The 18,594-nt window shown below is 48.0% G+C and overlaps 1 protein-coding gene across 1 annotated transcript; it reads left to right on the top strand.

Annotated features, from left to right (window-relative positions):
• The first annotated feature begins 8,086 nt into the window (after positions 1 to 8,086).
• LOC121835925 lies at positions 8,087 to 8,602 on the top strand. Its single transcript, XM_042290474.1, has one exon. The coding sequence runs from the start codon at positions 8,087 to 8,089 to the stop codon at positions 8,600 to 8,602; it is 516 nt and encodes a 171-aa protein (XP_042146408.1).
• Positions 8,603 to 18,594: the final 9,992 nt, after the last annotated feature.

Here is an 18,594-nt window from a genome sequence, read left to right as displayed (position 1 = left end):
CGTTTTTACATACGACAGGCACACGCCCGTATATCACACGGCGGCCAGGCCAAGCGGCTGCCAGCCACTTTTGCAAGGTCGATAAGACGCAAGCGTGGAATGCTTTCGGACTGCTGCAAATACACCAACGGGAGCGTCCGGCCGCAGCCCGACTGCCCACACTATGATACCCGACACAGACTCCGCGTTCTGGGTACCTCTGGCGTATCTTTAGATTTTGCATCCAAGGTACGTCAGACGTATCTTTATACACAGCGCCTGATAATAGTAGTGAATAGGGTCACATTCAGTGCGCAAGTCACTTTATTACACTCGGAGAGCAGAATTCCATTCCCATTGCGCAGGTAGTTCCCCAGCTAGGCATGCACTTGAAGACTATGTATCACTCTTTCATAAAGCAAGCTTTGGGGGACCCCTCCGCCCTTGTACACCCAATTGCAGATCGTGTCGCCTTTCCTCACGTAACTCCCGCAGGTCCAGCGAGTTGCCGAGCCACTGCAGCCCCGGCGTCGCTCGGTACATACAAGAGGCGGCTCACGTCGGTCGTCCAGCAGCACACTGGAGGGACGCAAAGCTCGCAGCCTCTTTGGTGCACGCAAGACGAGGCTGAGCAGAGCTCCAAGCTCTTCTGACGCACATGTGCACTCCAATCAGACAGGCGTCGCACCCCGATTCCTAGAGATGTGCTCGCACTGGCAGTCTTGTTGGTTCTTGGATTGCGTCAAGGAATGCCAGAAAGCAGAATTCCATCCCTCTTGCGCAGGCAGTTCCCCATCTAGTCACTTCCTTGAAGACGACGTCGCACTCTCTCTAGGCGGAAGCTTCGGGAGGCTCTTGTGCACCCATTCACAGGTCGTGTCGCCTTTGCTCACGTAACTCGCGCCAGTTCAGCGAGCTGCCAAGACGCTGTAGCCCCTGCGTCGCTTGGTCCAAACGAGAAGAGGCTCACGTTGGTCGTCCGGCAGCACACTGGAGGGACGCAAAGCTCGCAGCCTCTTTGGTGCACGCAAGACGAGGCTGAGCAGAGCACCAAGCTCTTTTGATGCACATGTGCACTCCTATGAGACAGGTGTCATACCCCGATTCCTAGAGATGTGGTCGCAGTGGCAGTTTTGTTGGTGCTCGGGGTTCGTCGAGGAGTGCCAGAAAGCAGAATTCCATCCTTGTTGCGCAGTTAGTTCCCCAGGTAGTCACTTCCTTGAAGACGACGTCGCACTCTCTCTGGAAGCAAACTTCGGGGGGCTCTTGTGCACCCATTCGACAGTTGTGTCGCCTTTGCTCACGTAACTCTCGCAGGTGGCAGGGCAGCGAGTTCACACATGAGCCCTATTCGTCCCCCAATTGAGCGTCATATGAGCTCTATAAACCAACCTTGAGATGTTGCTTGGCCATCTCTGGCTCCATTCTTGGCACTCTTTGCTCGTTAAGTCATCGTCTCTAGTGATTTTGTTACATGGAGCCTGCAGAGCTGTTTTGGGTGCAGTTTTCACGACAGAGCTGACACTTGAGTGAAAATGCCTTGGTCCTGCAGTGGATCCATGACCCTAATCAATGCCCGCGAAAGATTACCAACTTCGTCAAGAACTGCCGGACGGTGCGACCTCTTTCTGCGGCACTCTGCTGACGGCACATATGGTGGATTTGCAGCTTGAAGAAGTATTCCAGCATTGTCTTGTCCATAGAACATAATTGCGCAGTGGGACTGGTTGTCGATTGTCTGTGCCAGGAAGAGGAGGTCAGAGCTCTTAAACAGCGGCGTCATGAAGATGATGGCCATTGCCTCTGCCTGCAGTCTTTGTAGTCAGTTTCGACCCCCTTTGGTCGCCTTGTCAAAGTGCCTGCGAAGCACCTTCTCCGCTATCTTGCACAAGACCAGGATGTCCTCTGAGGGGCTGTGGAGCCCACCAGCATCCTTGATCAGTATAAGGTCGCACTTGGCTTTTGTAAGAAGTGCGATCTTAGAGCACTCTAGGCACTTGGTCATTTTTGCAATGTTGACAGCCACGTTTCCAGCAATGTACTCTACAACACATTCGACGAATTCTGAAAGCGCCTTGTAGGAGACAGTACTGTTGGCCTTTCCGCCTCTTGCATCCTCAGCCCTTCTCTGATCTTGCTGGTGCTGCGCCGACGAGCTTACGAAAAGCGTCTCGGTGCCGTCGACCTGGCAGTTGCCTCAAGTTGAAGGCAGGACGTTGGCGAGCAAGCACTTTCTGTGTGCTGACCGAAACTCTAGCGCTGTGGGGTTGCTGTTCTTACCGGTCCTGTTGCGTACAGTGGCAAAAAACAGCTCAAGGTGGTCCTGACTGAGCTTTCGCGTCAGCAGGCACCTGAGTGGCGGACTGGGGCTCCAGACCAGGTCTTCTGCCATTTCTTTGATGGAATAAAGGACAAGTAGGAAACCGAGCACTGGAGTCTTTCCTGTCCTTTGGCTCAACGGCTTGCCCGTTAAGTCTTTCAGGGCTCGAAGGTAGCCTGAAGCTTGCTCAATCCTTTCCAGAATGGTGACTTGGTTGCTGGCACGAATGAGACATTTGCTTTCACAACCAAGTGGATGACGTGAGTTCGTCAAGTCAAATATATCATCCACTGCTGCGACAAACTTGGCAGTCGCCTCAGCACCCTCGAAGCCTTGGATACCCTTTTCCTTGCAAAACAGCAAGGCGCAGCTGACGGACCGCTCAAGGTTTGGGCTGCCAGTGACACCTTCATCTTCTGTCTCTCGAAGTCAATGTACTGCTTTCGGAGCTTGTTGGCTGCATGAAGGCCTTCTTGTTGCTGCAGGCTGTCCAAGGCCGATTGATGCCTGAACCAGCTCTTCATCGGCTGAGCAAAGCGCACTCCGAGCGCTGTGAACATGGTAATGTTGCAGTTTGTCCCGTCACAGGTCACACTTATACACTTTGCTCCAGCATCCTTCAGTTTCATGATGTACTCCCGTACCAGGTTGGCGCGAGCGTTGCCGTCTAGACTATCGATGAGAACGTAACCCAGGGGGATCTTCCAGTTTCGGTTGACCGCCGTTCAGTAAGCTAGGTTACGCGTGTTATCACATGCCGGAGGTGGGGGGGGGGGGGGGGCTGCTAGACGACGACGAAGCAAAGAACACTCTTTGTCTGGGCTCGAGAAGGAATGGTTGTGTTCTTGTCCCTATGCTAACACAACATGGTGGCAGCGACTGGTTAAGGACGTTAGTCCTGAGACGACTTCTGTAAGAAGTGTACCAGGACGACGACTGTGAACTGATGGCAACAGAAGTCGTCAGTTCTCAAGAACCTGATGTTTGGATCGCCATGGCGGTTCCCCTCGTCGCATGCCATCCACCGGAAGAGTTCAAATTTTCCAAGTCAGAGAACTGGCCCCAGTGGATTTGGAGGTTCGAGCGCTTTCGAGTGGTGAGTGGACTCCAAGCAAAAAGCGGTTCCGAACAGGTCAGCGCCTTAGTCTACTGCATTAAAGACAAGAGCGAGGATATTCTTCTCTCGCTGAAGCTGACAGAGACGCAAATGCAGCAGTACGACGCAGTACGAATTGCGTTCGAAGAGCATTTTATTGTTCGAAGAAACATCATTTACGACAAGGCCAAGTTTCATTCGCGAGTGCAAGAGTCATCGGAGTCAGTAGAAGACTTCATACCAGCACTTCATGGATTGGCCAAGTACTGCCGGTTTGACAACCTACACGACGAAATGATCAGGGACCGCATCGTAGTGGGCGTCCGAGACAGGAAGTTGTCCGAGCGGATGCAGCTCGACGCGAAGCTAACATTAGAAGAAGTAACCACAGTAAGACGTCAGTCAGAGACTGTGAAGAAGCAGCAAGCTGATCTTTACGTTGTAGACAGTCTCAATCGAGTGTCCGAGGCGTCACCACCGACGCGCAAGGTGAATGCGAGAAGGTCTTCCAAAGAGGCTACTGAGGAAACGTGTCCGTTGTGTGACTGGAGTTCTCATTCACGAAATAGATGTCCCGCTAAACAAGAAACCTGCAACAAGTGCAAGAAAATAGGACATTTTGCAAAAGTTTGCCGCAGCTCCATGAAAGTCAGAGAAGTCAAAGCCGAAGAGCCCGCCTTTCTTGGAGTCATAGAATCAGCCGAAGAAGGCGCATGGAGGATTGTACTGACAGTCCAGGCAGCTCCTGTGTCTTTCGAAATAGGCACAGGGGCAGACATCACTGCGATTACAGAAAGAATCTACAGACAATACCTCAGTGCATTGCCTCTGGCTGAGGCCAAGAGAGTAGTAAAGCGGCCCAGCAGAACGAAGTTGAGCGTACTGGGTGTACTGAAAGCAGATATTCGCCATAGAGAAAAGCGCCTATCCGCTTATGTCTATGCTCTAGAAGAGCTAGACGAACCACTTTTGTCGAGAGGCCACTCTGTGGAGTTGGGACTTGTACAGAGACTGAGTGCTGTAGTCGACACGATAAACGGGATAGTCGATCCAAAGGGCGAGTTTCCGGAACTTTTTCAAGGCCTTGGCTGCGTGAAGCAGCCTTACAAGATTAAATTGCGCAAGGATGCAGTTCCTTTGTCTCTGAGCACTCCGCGAAGAATCCCAATTCTCTTAATGGAAAAGATCAAGGAAGAACTCGACAGTATGATCACCCTGGGTGTAATCGAAAGTGTGGACGAGCCCACAGACTGGTGCTCAGCAATGGCAGTCGTGACAAAGTCGAACGGAAGCTACAGAATTTGCGTTGACTTCACAGAGCTCAACAAGTATGTGGAACGAGAAAGACATCCACTTCCAGTGACAGACCACGTACTGGGACAGCTTGGGAATGCGAAGTTCTTTTAAAAAATTGATGCAAATTCTGGATTCTGGCAGTTAGAGCTTGCTCAAGAGTCCAAGATTCTGACCACTTTCATCACACCATTAGGACGCTTTAAATTTAAGCGACTTCAGTTCGGTATTACATCTGCTCCAGAGTTCTTCCAGAAGAAGATCAGCCAGTTTCTGAGTGGAATCAAAGTACAAGTTTGCAACATGGACGAAATCCTTGTGTACGGATCCAGAAGAGCAGAACACGACAGAAACCTGCGAGACGTCCTCTCTCGACTCAGGCAAGCAGGAATTACCCTGAACGAAACTAAATGTCGGTTCACAGAAACTCAGGTAAAGTTTCTTGGGCATATCATCGGCCAAGAAGGAGTTCGTCCAGATCAAGAGATGGTAGAAGCCATCGTGACGATGAAAGTTCCCACTTGTATCACGGAGCTGAAGAGCTTTTTTGCAATGGTTAATTACCTTGAGAAATGTTTTCCCAGTTTGGCCCAAGAGTCACACCCGCTGGTCGCGTTACTGAGTTCCAAAAACCAATGGGCCTAAAACCACGAACAACCTAGGGCTTTTGAAAAGCTAAATTTGATTTTGACATCAGACCCGATACTCGTTCTGTTTGACCCAAGAAAATCAACCATGTTGTCGAGAAGACGCCTCTTCTTTTGGAATTGCCGCAGTATTGCGCCAGAAGCAAGAGAACGGGATCTACAGGCCAGTGGCGTACGCGTCGAGAACACTCAGCGAAACAGAAAGGATCGAAAAGGAAGGACTGGCTGTGGTCTGGGGGGGGGGGGGGGGGGGGGGGGGCAAGAAGTTTCGAGACTTCATAACAGTGTTGCGGAGTTGCCACTCCGGAGTTGGAATGATTCCGGAATCATTCCGCATTTTCGCAACCCCGGAATGGAATGGGAATGGAATGGCGGCAACGGTGAGGGGAATGGAATGGGAATGGAATTAGATGCCTTTTGCCTGGAATGGAATGGGAATGGAATGGGCCAGGTCTTTATATTTTATTTATTTATTTATTTATTTTTTACGTTCAGCTATGCCGAGCCAGTCAGGGAGTCGGTTGTTCAGAAATAAGATGAGCAGGAAACTGCGAATCCGCGTAACGTCCTACCAGACTTATGCGCAAAAGAAAAAAACGCAATACAAAACACAAGCGTCAAAGCAAAGAACCGAGGGGGGAGGGGGGGTGGGGGGAGGCGGCGGTGGCGCCTTTCACCAGTGAAGTTCGACACATATCCGAATTCGTCTGCGCCTGTAATATTGCACGGCTGGTTCGTCATCAGCCGACGTGAACGTGACCTGCTGCTCTGGTGATCCGATACCCAGGAAGGAGGCCAGACGTGGTCTCGCTGTGCGGACCCAGACTTCGTACACTTTCGACTCGTCTCGAGCGCGCTGTTTCTCGAAGAGCTCGCACCTGTGCCGGCAATATCAGGTCGCAATCCACGAGGTCTCTGTTTGAATGATGCTAGGCGAAACTTGAAGACTGCCATTCATGCGATGGAGGCGGAGAGTCGGCAGGAAGGACCGTCACAACAGGGATGCCACCGTATCGATTTTTCAACCGTAACAGAAGATAATACATGTGCTTCAGGATGTTTCAGGTGATCCACTTTTCTCGAAAATTTCAAATGGAACTGCCTGCAAGGTCTTCAACGAGGTCAGCTACAACGAAAGTATGTATTGTCCTTTCATACAGCAGCGTGGGTAAAGTTTCATGTTCAAGGCAACACCTACAGATTCAAGAATACTAATCCATCCCACCGTGGCGTCATGTGATCAGTGCTGACAGGGGCGCCCTTATTGGACAGGGAAGTGATGATGTTTTGATGGAATTTATTTTAGAGGTCAAAGTCTTTTCGCATCACTTGTCAGTCAGACAGGATGCCAGGGAAGGGACCGCGGTCAATCCTTGATGGAACATTTTTGAAACCCATTTAGGACTCTTCGTCTGGAACCACTACCTTCAAGGCGAAGTGCCAAGCCTGGGAAAAAGTAATTTCGGGACCAAAAAAAAAAAAAAAAAAAACTTCCACTTAAAACTTATAACTTATCTCAGTTGGCGTCTCAAAGAAATTTGAAAAATGTGTTGCATTGTATTGTATTGTATACTTGTATTTGTATTTCCAAAGACTTTTTGCCTCTTTTTAAAATGTATTTCCGATATGTATCACGATACATTTTTATAGATATATTTGAGACTTGAGTATAAGTATTTTAACAACTATTTTCATCTATCCCAGTATTTGTATTTCCAAATACATTTCTGAATATTTCTGCCCAACCCTGCAACGTAATGCAGCTGATAAGTGACACTTTTAACGTTTAGGAATTGGAGGAATGGAATGGAGCGACTCAGCCATTCCAGGAGTGGGAATGTGCCCAGTGTCCCCATTCCTAGGAGTTGAAAGGAATGGAATTATCGAAAACTCTAATTCCCCGGAATGGAATTGGAATGGAATGGGGGTGCCCATTCCGCAACACTGCTTCATAAACGGGATGAAAATACAGATCGAGACGGACCACAAACCGCTGGTTCCTATATTTTCGTCCAAGAGCTTCGAAGACATCACACCAAGACTACAGCAAATAAAACTCCGGATGATGAGGTTTTCTTATGATGTTACACACATTCCTGGAAAAGACCTAGTGGCGGCTGATTTCCTCTCCAGAAATACCCTGGAGCATACACCGGACAAGGAGATGGAGGACGAGATATCAGCATCAGGGGAATTGGAGCCGGCAGGGATCCCAGCATGAGTTCACCGTGCTTGCTTCGGATGCAGGGGACAGTCCTGTCGGCGCTCTGCTTTGTCAGTAGCGACGGCTTTGGCTGGAGTGGCCCATCAACGATCACATCAAGCAGGTGGATTTCCACTGATTTCACGGCGAACGCGACCATGACAACGACGGTTCTGCATCGGGGGGCGTTCTTCAGTGTTCCCGTGGCTGCCACCCCTACTGCAACAAATGGACTATCCCAGCGGCTTTATAAGAAGACCGACGCCACCACTTCTTCGGGAATTGGAGCCGACAGGGATCCCAGCATGAGTTCACCGTGCTTTTTTCGCATGCGGGTTGGTACTGTTTACTCTGGATATTATCCTAGAGTTTGTTTTTACCTGCCAGCTCCACCCAAAGACGTTTTCCTAATGACGTATACACGCTATAAGCATCATTGCTTTTATGTGCACCGTAGGTTTTGGAGAAAATTGGTATTTTTAGTATTGTTGTTATTACTGGCGGGTGATGTCGAATTGAATCCAGGCCCCCCTACGAAGGCTGAACAGATGGCAAATATGGAATCCATGCTTATGAGCCTAACTGCGAGCCTGAACAGGGTTACGACACAACTTTCCAGTATTCAAAGTAAGCAAGAAGAATTTGAAAAGAAACTGGACACCTTGATGAAGAGCAATGGCCACTTAGAAAAACGTGTTGATGGTTTTGAGGGATTGACCAAAAACCTACAAGCACAGATTGATGCTCTTGAAAACCGCAGTCGAAGGTGCAATCTGGTGTTTTACGGCATAGATGATACGAAGAGCAATGAGACATGGGAAGAATTGAAGAACCATGTGCTACAACTCTGTAATGATAAAATGGGCGTCAACCCCATTTCGATTCAAAGGGCACATCGGATTGGTGAATATAGAGCGAATGGGAAAAGGCCAATTATTGTGAGCTTTGTTTCGTGGAATGAAAAAGAAAGCATATTACACGCGGGGTTCAAATTTAAAAATACAAACTACAGTGTCTCAGAGGATTTTGGCAAAACGCTTCGCGATAAAAGACGTATGTTATAGGATTTTTCAAAAGAAATAAGGTTAAACAAGGCTAACAAAGTCTTTTTGTCGTACGATAAGCTGATCGTGAATGGAGAAGCGTATATCTGGGATAGTGAACAAAAGAAGGCAGTCCTCGTGCATGGTAATATACATGTAAGAACACAAGAATGACATAGACCTTTCGCTCATACAACTTCTGATAATGTATCCATATCTTCAAATGCTCGCCCGACGGTTCTGTTGATGAACTGCCGCAGTCTTAAAAATAAGGTAGACGAGTTTTTCTGTTTAGCAGAGGCAATACAGCCATGCGTAGTCATGGGCACTGAGTGGTGGCTTGATGACTCAGTGCTTAATAGCGAAGTGTTTACTAAGGGCTTTGCAGTCTATCGTAATGACCGCAACGCGCATGGCGGTGGGGTGTTTTTATTGATAGACTCACGGTGGGCAAGCAGTGAGCTTCAAGTGCCGCCAAATGATACTGAATCTGTTTGGTGCCGAGTACACTTGCCCAAAGGAGGCACCCTTGTATCAGGCACTTACTATCGTCCCCCAACAATAAATAATATCGATGAACTTGGTCAAATACTGTCCACTATCTCTGATAGTTGTAGGAGGGGACTTTAATCTTCCCAATATCAATTGGGCAGGCACTGCATATACTTGTGATGACAGTTCCATCTTGTATAAATCTTTTAATGATCTCTTTATTTAATTTGCTCTAAACCAATTCGTACTCTTACCGACAAGAAAAAACTCTATTTTGGATTTGTTACTGACGAATAACCCTAGTATTATTTCAAATGTCTCCATAATTCCTGGTATAAGTGATCACAGTGCAGTTGTATGTGAATTACCATTGCATAAAATAAATAGGGTGTCAAAGCCTTCAAGCAAAGTAATGATGTACGGACAGGGTAATATGAAAGTATTTCGTTAGAGCTCTCGGCATATTTCCCTTACTTTTCCGATCTCAGTGAAGAGTGCGACGGTAAAGAATTATGGGAAACTTTTAAGCATAAAATTAAGGTGCTTGCTGATTCTCACATACCATCCAGGACTATTAGGGAAAATAATAAACGTAAACCATGGATAAATGCTACAATTCGAAAACAAATAGAACGTAAAAGTCGGGTTTACAAAAATATAGAAAAAAATCCGTCCGATATCTTAGAACAAAAACTTGAGGAGATAACCGCAAATCTTAAAAAAAGATATCCAAGAAAGCAAACTAATTTTCTACGAGTCTTTTGAAAACAAATTAAGAAATGACCCTACTGAATTCTGGAAATTCGTTAAGGCAAATAAAAAAAGACGATACTTCAATTTCTGGTTTATTGATGGATGGCAACTTAGTGAACAGTGATATTGAAAAAGCGGAATCTTTTAACTTAAACTTTAAATCAGTGTTTTCACCCCGCGCTCTTGGAGGTATTCCTTCTGTGCCTGATAGAATAGCAAGATCTGTTATGCCAGAAGTGGTAATAGGAATGGACGGGATTATAGCACTTCTGAGAGACCTAGACACTTCAAAGGCATATGGACCAGATGAGCTCTCGCCGGTAATTTTTCACAATTGTAAAGAGGAAATTGCAAGATACCTACATATAATTTTTACCAAATCACTAACAACTGGCATAATTCCCGACGATTGGAAAAAAGCAAACGTAACTCCAATTTTTTAAGTCAGGATCAAGGAATCTTGTTGAAAACTACCGCCCCGTGTATCTGACATGTGTTCCGTGCAAACTCTTGGAGCATATATTATATAGCTCAATATATAACTTCTTAAGTTCCAGAATTTTTTTCTCTCCTTCCCAACATGGTTTCCGTCGTGGTTATTCGTGTGTAACTCAGCTAGCTGAATTTACACATTACCTTTCAAACGCCATTGACAACAAAAAACGAGCAGATTGTATATTCTTAGATTTCTGTAAGGCGTTTGATACGGTGCCACATCATTTGGTATTTAATAAGCTTACATTAATAGGAATTAATGAAAATATTATAAATTGGGTTGCTGTTTACTTATCTCAGCGAGAGCAAAGTGTTGTATTAAATGGTCAAAAATCTTCACCTGTACTGGTAACCTCGAGGGTGCCTCAGGGAAGTGTACTGGGACCTTTGTTATTTCTTATATTTATTAACGACATTTGCGAGGGGATACAGTCAAACATCAAGCTATTTGCGGATGATTGTGTATTATACAGAGTTATAGAAAATGACGGAGACGTCTGTATGATGCAAAAAGATTTAGGTATTCTAGAACGCTGGTGCGATTATTGGGAAATGGGCTTGAATATAAAAACGTGCAAATACATGTGTTTTACTCGATCTATTGTTAGCATGGCTACATATAAGATAAAAAACTATGAACTTGAGTGGGTATATAAACACAGGTATGTGGGAGTTAATTTTTCGAATAATCTAAAATGGAATGACCATAGATAGTATTGTAGCAAAGCAAGTAAGATGTTATTTTTTATTCGGAGGAATTTTAAGAATACATCTCGTAGCGTAAGACAACCATTATATTTTTCTTTTATCAGGCCAATTTAGGAGTATGCCTGTGTTATCTGGGACCCGCCTCAGTGTTACCTCGCGAATAAGTTAGAGCGAATTCAAAATCAGGCATTAAGGTTGGTCACAGGCGATTATAGTCCCTACTCGAGCTGTACAGAAATGAAGAATAGACTGGGGTGGGACCTTTTTAGACTTCGGAGAAAGTGTTTGCGGTTAAAATTCTTTCACAGTATATATCACGGGGAAACGGGCATTGAAAAGGGTCTTTACATTCTCGAACCACACCATGTATCTTCAAGGCGGAATCATTCTAAGACTGCGGCAGGGTATCGTTATCGTACTGACTGTTTTTGATATTCATTTTTTGTTCAAACCGCCCACGGGTGGAATGCCCTTCCGGAAGAACTGATAGCTATTATCAATAATGACGTCTTTTATGACAGACTACGGAGAAGCGTGGTCGAGTGAAAATGTGGTACTGTATGATTGTCGATTGTGATACTGAAAAGGTTTTTTTAATGCGTTTTTGTTTTGTTCCTCCCTGCATAATGCCTAACGGCGAAGCAGGTATTTGTGTAAATAAATAAATAAATACGTGCGAGGTCTCACTGCAAATCTACCAGCAACGGACGAAAAGTTGAAAGAAATACAAGCTAACCAGAAAATTGACGCAACATGTCAATTTCTAACGCACTTCAGTAGGGAGGGCTGGCCAACCAAGAAAGCGTTAGACCAGGAGTACAGTGCCTATTGGCAGCACAGAAGTGACATTGCAGTGGAAGACGGCCTTCTAATGAGGGGTTCGAGGATAATCATACCTAAGGCAATGAGAAATGAAGTCTTGAACAGCATTCACCAGGGTCACCAAGGTATCGTTAAATGCAGAGCACGCGCCCGTGAATCGGTGTGGTGGCCAGGCTTGTCTAAGCAGATAGAAGAACGAGTAAAACGGTGCACACAATGCATTCAGGAAACAATCAACCGCCGAGAGTCTTTGATACCAACTCCGTTTCCTGAACGGCCTTGGCAGCAAGTAGGCGTAGATCTTTTCTACTTAAAAAACAAGTGGTACTGGCTAGTGACGGATTATTACTCCAGATACCATGAAGTTGCTCCCTTGGCCAGCAGCTGTTTGTGTCGTCGGCCACATGAAGTCTATCTTCGCAAGACATGGGACGCCAGAAACCGTATACAGTGACAACAGACCGCAGTTCCAAAGATTACTTGAATCCGAGGTTTCCAAGTTCTCCAAAGAATGGGGTTTTGTTCACAAAACTTCTAGCCCAATGTTTCCACAAAGCAATGGTTTTGTGGAAGGCGGAGTAAAGATCATCAAGAGGAGCTGGAAGAAAACGTATGATGCGTACCGTGTATTACAGTCATACCATGCTACCCCCCTTGCAAACGGGTTTAGCCCAGCTGAACTTCTAATGGGCCGAAAAATTCGAAAATGTGTCCCAATTTTCCTTCTTTGTTAAAACCTGTCACTCCCGGCCCTCAGAAGCTACGGAAGTGGGAGGAAGGAAACAAGGAGAAACAGAAACATAACTTCGACACGAGACATGCCGCACGTCCGTTGAAACCTCTGCAAAGCGGACAACGCGTCTGGATAATTGACCAGAGAAAAAGCGGAATGGTGCAGTCTCAAGCAGGTCCACCTCGCTCCTACCAGGTGAAAACGGACCGTGGGATTGTAAAGCGCAATAGATTTCATCTGGTACCGTCGACTCCAACCTCTGCTCGGGTTCCGGCTACCACTGACAGGGTACAGCCTCTTCCAGAGCTGCCAGTAGCTCCTAGTGGGCTACAAGGTGTGACTGTCACCAGAAGCGGACGGACAGTGAAGCCGGTGAATAGATTGAACTTGTAATACTATCCACCAACCGACCAAAAGGGGGAGGTGTTCAGTAAGCTAGGTTACGCGTGTTATCGCGTGCCGGAGGTGGGGGGCTGCTAGAGGACGACGAAGTAAAGAACACTTTTTGTCTGGGCTCGAGAAGGAATGGTTGTGTTCTTGTCCATATGCTAACCGCCAAAAATACAAATGCGTGCTTTGGAAAGGTGACGCAGTCGTTACGGATGATGCCGTGACCCAGGTCACAGTACCCGACGACTTTTTTGCCATCTCAATCTGTTTGTCTTTTTATTCCCATCTCATCGACCATCAGGCTGACGAAAAGAGGTCCCTTCTGGCCTTCCTGTGCAACTTTGTCAAACGACTGCTGGGTGAATCCTGGTCGTGCATCAACTGTTGCAAGTCGTGTTGCAAGTTGCGCCAGGGAACGGTGACACGATAGAAAGGCAGAACAAGAGGTTTAATATGGTGATTGGCTCAGAGCCGGGTACGTTCTGGCCACGAGCGCAAGGCACGAGTTCATGCGCACGAGCCGCGGAGCTCTATCTGCTCGGCTGCTCAGTGTAGCGCTATCCAACATCTCCCCCATACAGAAGAGTCAAAGTCTTTGGGGAGCCTTGACGCATCGGCCACTTCTCGTGTGTGAATGAAGATTGCCTTCACATTCTGTACGTGGCTCTTGAGCATCTTCGCTGTCAACGACTTCCGCCTCCCGGACATTTGCAGGAAAAGGAACAAGGTGAGTTCGGTTACGTCGCACAACCCCGTTGTCAGTGTCTACGAAGTAAGACCTTGGTTCCTCTGCTGGTCTCTGCACTGTACCTTTCTGCTTGATGTCAGTGATCCAAACTTCATCTCCATTTAGGACTTCAGGCAGTGTGCGTACGCCATGCCGTCGATTGAAGTCTTTCTTCTGGTTTTCTCGGTATAGTTCTTCAAAGTCGCGAAGTTTTCTCATGTCTGGCATGTGAGGCATGAGCATCTCGGGAACAATAGGGAGCTTGGTTCGTAAACGCCGACCCATAAGTAGTTCAGCGGGGCTGTAGCCGTTCTTCAGCGGAGTCGACCTGTAAGAGAGAAGGGTCAAGTATGGGTCTTTCGTTTTTTCCATTGATTTCTTGATGCATTTCACGGCTGCTTCCGCAAGTCCATTACTTGATTGATTTGCAGTGGTTAATGACGGTAAGCGATGTGAGTTTCTCAAGTCGTGCTATCTCGGGGTACCTTGAAAAATACTGTGTCATGATCAACCACCAGTGGCTGTTGAAGTAGAAAAGATCCATTGCAACGCGCTGCCATGGTCGGTCAGGAAATTCCGTGTTTAGAAGCGGCATCTTGCGATTGCACGTGGGTCTGATGCATTCGTTGCATTGCTTTACTGTGGCAGTTATCTCTGCTGCTATTGTTGGCCACCAGACACAGTCCCTTGCTCTTGCTTGTGTTTTCGTGATGCCGAAGTGGCCTTCGTGAAGGAGGTGCAAGATCTCTTTTCTGCAAGAGACAGAACGACGACACGGGCTGCATAGAGGAGCAAGTCGTCTTCTACGGTGAGCTGGTGTCGGTGCTCAAAGAAAGGTTTCAGGTCTTGTGGCAAGTCTCTTCTGGATGGCCACTCCTTTGAGCTTAGCTTTCGTAGCTGGTTACAGACTGTGTCCGATTTTTGGCTTTCTTTTAGCCATTGTAGGCAATGGTCCTTGACTGGGATAGCTTTGTTCAAGGAACAGACAAAAGCTTCGACGTCTTTTTCAAGGTCTGTGTCCCCTGTCTGTTGTAGAGGTGCTCGGGAAAGTGTGTCAGCAGCTAGTAGGTCCTTCCCTGGTACATATTCTACGCTGTACTGGTAGCGCATCATCCTCATCTTCAGCCGCTGGAGTCTGAGTGTCAAGTCGTCAAGAGTTTTCGACATGAGGATGGGGACGAGCGGCTTGTGGTCTGTCTCCAGCTTGAACGTTTTTCCAACCAGGTAATCTTTGAACTTCCCGCATGCCCAGACTAAGGCAAGAGCCTCTTTCTCAATCTGCGCGTAGCGCTTTTCGGTGTCTGAGAGCAATCTTGAGGCGTATGCAATGACAGCGAACTTGCCATCTGTTTGTCGCTGCCGGATCAGTGCTCCAAGTCCGAAGGAGGAAGCGTCTGCGCTGACGACTGTGTCCTTTCCGGGGTCGTGTACGCCCAGTACGGGACGAGAAGATAGTACTGTCTTCCATTTGTCAAATGCTTGTTGCTGTGGAGAGTCCCAAAGAAACTCCTGCTTCTTCGACAACAAGGATGAAAGTGGCTGAAGAACCTCTGAAAGGTTTGGCACAAAGCGGGCAAGGTACGTGGCCATACCCAGTACTCTTTGCAGCTCACTTTTGTTTGTCGGGCGTTTCATTTTCAAAATAGCTTCTACCTTCCTTTCATCGGGTCTGATGCCGTTGTAGTTTAGTTGATGGCCTAAGAACGTGAGCTTTTGGACGTTATATAGGCACTTGTTTTCGTTCAGCGTCAATCCAGCTTTGGTTAATCGCTGCAGTACGGTGCGTAGCGTTTCGTTGTGTTCTTCTTCGGTTGAACCCCAGATGAGGATGTCATCCATGTGACAGACCACTCTGTTAATGCCATGCAAAAGACTAAACATCTGTTTTTGAAAGTGCTCTGGAGCAGACGATATGCCGAAAGGTAGTCTGTTGAAGGAAAACCCCCCGAAGGGTGTAATGAAGGTGGTGAGCTTCCTGCTGCCTTCGTCCAGTGGAATTTGCCAAAATCTCGAATTAGCATCTAATTTTGAAAATATCTTCGCGCCTTGCAGCAGTCCGAGTGTGTGCTCGACGGAAGGAATGGGATGCCATTCTCTCAAGACGTGATGGTTTAGACCAGTAAAGTCGACGCAGATTCTTACCGATCCGTTTGGCTTTGACGACGACTGCCATGGGCGCACACCATTCGGTTGGTTCGTCGACAGGAGGAATGACACCGATTGTCTGCATTCGCTGGAGCTCCAACCTTGTTTTCTCGTACAAGGGTATCGGGATGCGGCGTGGAGAGTTGATACAATATGGTTCCGCTCCATCGCGCAAGCGAATGCGGTGTTCTTTCTGCAGCTTGCCGAGACCTTGGAATAGTGAAGGAAATTCGACTTTTGGGATTACCTTCTGGGTGACGGCATTGACGAATGTAAGTATCTGCAGATCATTGATGGCGGGCTTTCCGAGCAAGGACGTGTGGACGTCGTGAAGCACGTAGACGTCTTGAATTGTTGTCCTGTCGCGGTAAGCGAGTTCGAGTCTTGCAACGCCCTTAGTTGCGAGAAGCTTTGCGTCGGGCCCGTAAAGTTGACGAGGTGCTTCTGAAAGCAGAGGCTGACGTTCGAGCATGTCGAATGTTGCTTGTGAAAGGACGGTTTCGTCGGCCCCCGTGTCGATTTTGAATTTTACGGGTTGGCCTTGAACCAGGATTGTAGTCTCCCATTCCGAAGTTTCGGAGGACTTGACTGCTCCTAAAAATCTTTGTTCGCTGTTGGTTTCAGGCGCTTCAACGAAGTCGACTCGTCGAGACCTGCAAACAGACGAATAATGTCCTTTCTTGTGGCAATTACGGCACACTTCCGACCGCGCTGGGCATTGGGCGCGTCCGTGCTGCTCTTTTCCGCACCAGCGACACGGTCTCTGAACGCCGCTCTTGCTTGAGCTTGGAGATGGCTTTACTTCTGTGTGAGGTCGTTCGTCGTTCGCGTGAGCAAATTTCGCCGAACTCTTGACGAAACGTCTTTGGTTTGCTCCTTGTTGACGCGCCGCGGCGACTTTGTTGACAGTCGACTTGTCGGGATTGAGCTCAGCTTGCTGCTGACGTACGCTTTCGACCTGTCGGACCGTCTCAAGTGCCTTCTGAAGCGTGAGGTCGGCGTCGAGTTGAAGTCTTGCTGAGAGCTTCTGATCTTTGATTCCAACTACTAGACGGTCTCTGACGAGCTGTTCTTGAAGCTCGCCGTAGTCGCAGTGCTTCGAAAGTGCGTGGAGCGCCGTGACAAAATCTTCCGCAGACCCGCCTTCTTGTTGAACTCTCGTGTTGAAACGAGTTCGTTCGAAGATGACGTTTCGCCGCGGGATGAAATACTTGTCGAACTGCTCCATGACGACTGTAAACTTCTTGGCCTCCTCGGCAGACAGCTGGAACGTGCCATATATATCTTCCGCTTGGTCTCCCATAATGTAGAGCAACGCATCTATTTGGTGTGGCTCGGGCTTGACGATAAGTCCGGAGGATGTGCGGAAACGTTCGAAACGTTTTTTCCACTTGGGCCACTCGGTCGGTGATGAGAAGCAAAATGCTTCCGGTGGTTGTATGACAAAGGACGCCATCCTTTATCGCGTGGCTGCAGCCGAAGATCCCCGAGAGCAAAGTCGCCTACCTTCGTGTGGGTCCCTGGTTGGCGCGGCGGTGCCCGCTGAAGAGCTCTTGAAATCGGCTCATCGTTGGCGGCATCCCACTTCTGACACCATGTTGCAAGTCGTGTTGCAATTTGCGCCAGGGAACGGTGACACGATAGAGAGGCAGAAACCGCTCATTCATACTGGAAGCGGATCCGCGTTCGCAAAGCGGTTGCGAACGCGGTTGTATAAAGATCCAGTGCAATTGCGCGCGCACTCGATGACATCAAGTGCGCGTGCAATTGTACTGGATCTTTATACAACCGCGTTCGCAACCGCTTTGCGAACGCGGATCCGCTTCCAGTGTGAATGAGCGGAAAAAGAGGTTTAATATGGCGATCGGCTCAGAGCCGGGTACGTTCTGGCCACGGGCGCAAGGCACGAGTTCATGCGCACGAGCCGCGGAGCTCAATCTGCTCGGCTGCTCAGTGTAGCGCTATCCAACATCAACCACCGCTGCCAATTTCCGCAGAGCGCTTGGGTGTAGTAGCTTGGCGTGCTTTCGCAGAAAGCTGTATGCCTTTGCCGAGTAAAAATTGAGCGTGAGTGCAAACTTGCGCACATCCTCTGTACATGCGTTTTTTTTTGTTTTTTTTTTTGCCTGACTCTTTTTAAGACGAGGTTGCGCATTGTGTGGCTGAATGCATTGTCAAGTATGTCAACTGCTGGCTTAGGAAGTCGTGTCCTCAGTTCACGGAGCAGCGTGTTCTGCTTCCTAATCCTGGCCGTCTTCCGATTGATCTTCTTCTTTGCCTGTTTCAACAGTTTCCTCGCCTTCTGCAGCTTGTGCCTACTCGTGGCCAGGACCCTGTGCAGTCGTGGTGACACAGCTGCGTACGAGTGGTCACCGAAGGAAGTGTTGCGTCGCACGAACACAGCTTCAGGGGGAGTCTCCGACGGCGTAGCCTGAGAGGGGGATGTAACCAGCTCTACAATGCTTCCAGAACCAGCAGCAGCTTGCGCCTCTCCTGGGTTGGCTGCTCAGTCGTCGATCCAGGCTGCCTCTCTGGAGGGTGATACATGTCAGCAGAACAACGAGTGGTGACATTCAAGACTGCCTGTATTCCACGAGACTGTGTGCCAGGGCATGCATTCTTGGCAGGTTATACAGTGCTGTGTGATATGTGACCACACCTTTTATGCGCTGGCCAGAACTGGCACTGACCCACAAAAAGGGGTGCTGGGAGTTCTGGCTTATGAATAGGGTTCCATGTTTTGGGTAT

This window comes from Ixodes scapularis, unplaced genomic scaffold, assembly GCF_016920785.2.
Source record: "Ixodes scapularis isolate PalLabHiFi unplaced genomic scaffold, ASM1692078v2 PGA_scaffold1__304_contigs__length_218370807, whole genome shotgun sequence".
Lineage (NCBI taxonomy): Eukaryota > Metazoa > Arthropoda > Arachnida > Ixodida > Ixodidae > Ixodes > Ixodes scapularis.
Note: the sequence above shows the minus strand (reverse complement) of the source record. Positions and strands in the feature narration are given on the sequence as shown.

Bases quoted from the DNA above. Each gene is read 5' to 3' on its own strand.
- LOC121835925 (XM_042290474.1), top strand. From the start codon at position 8,087: ATGGCAAATATGGAATCCATGCTTATGAGCCTAACTGCGAGCCTGAAC.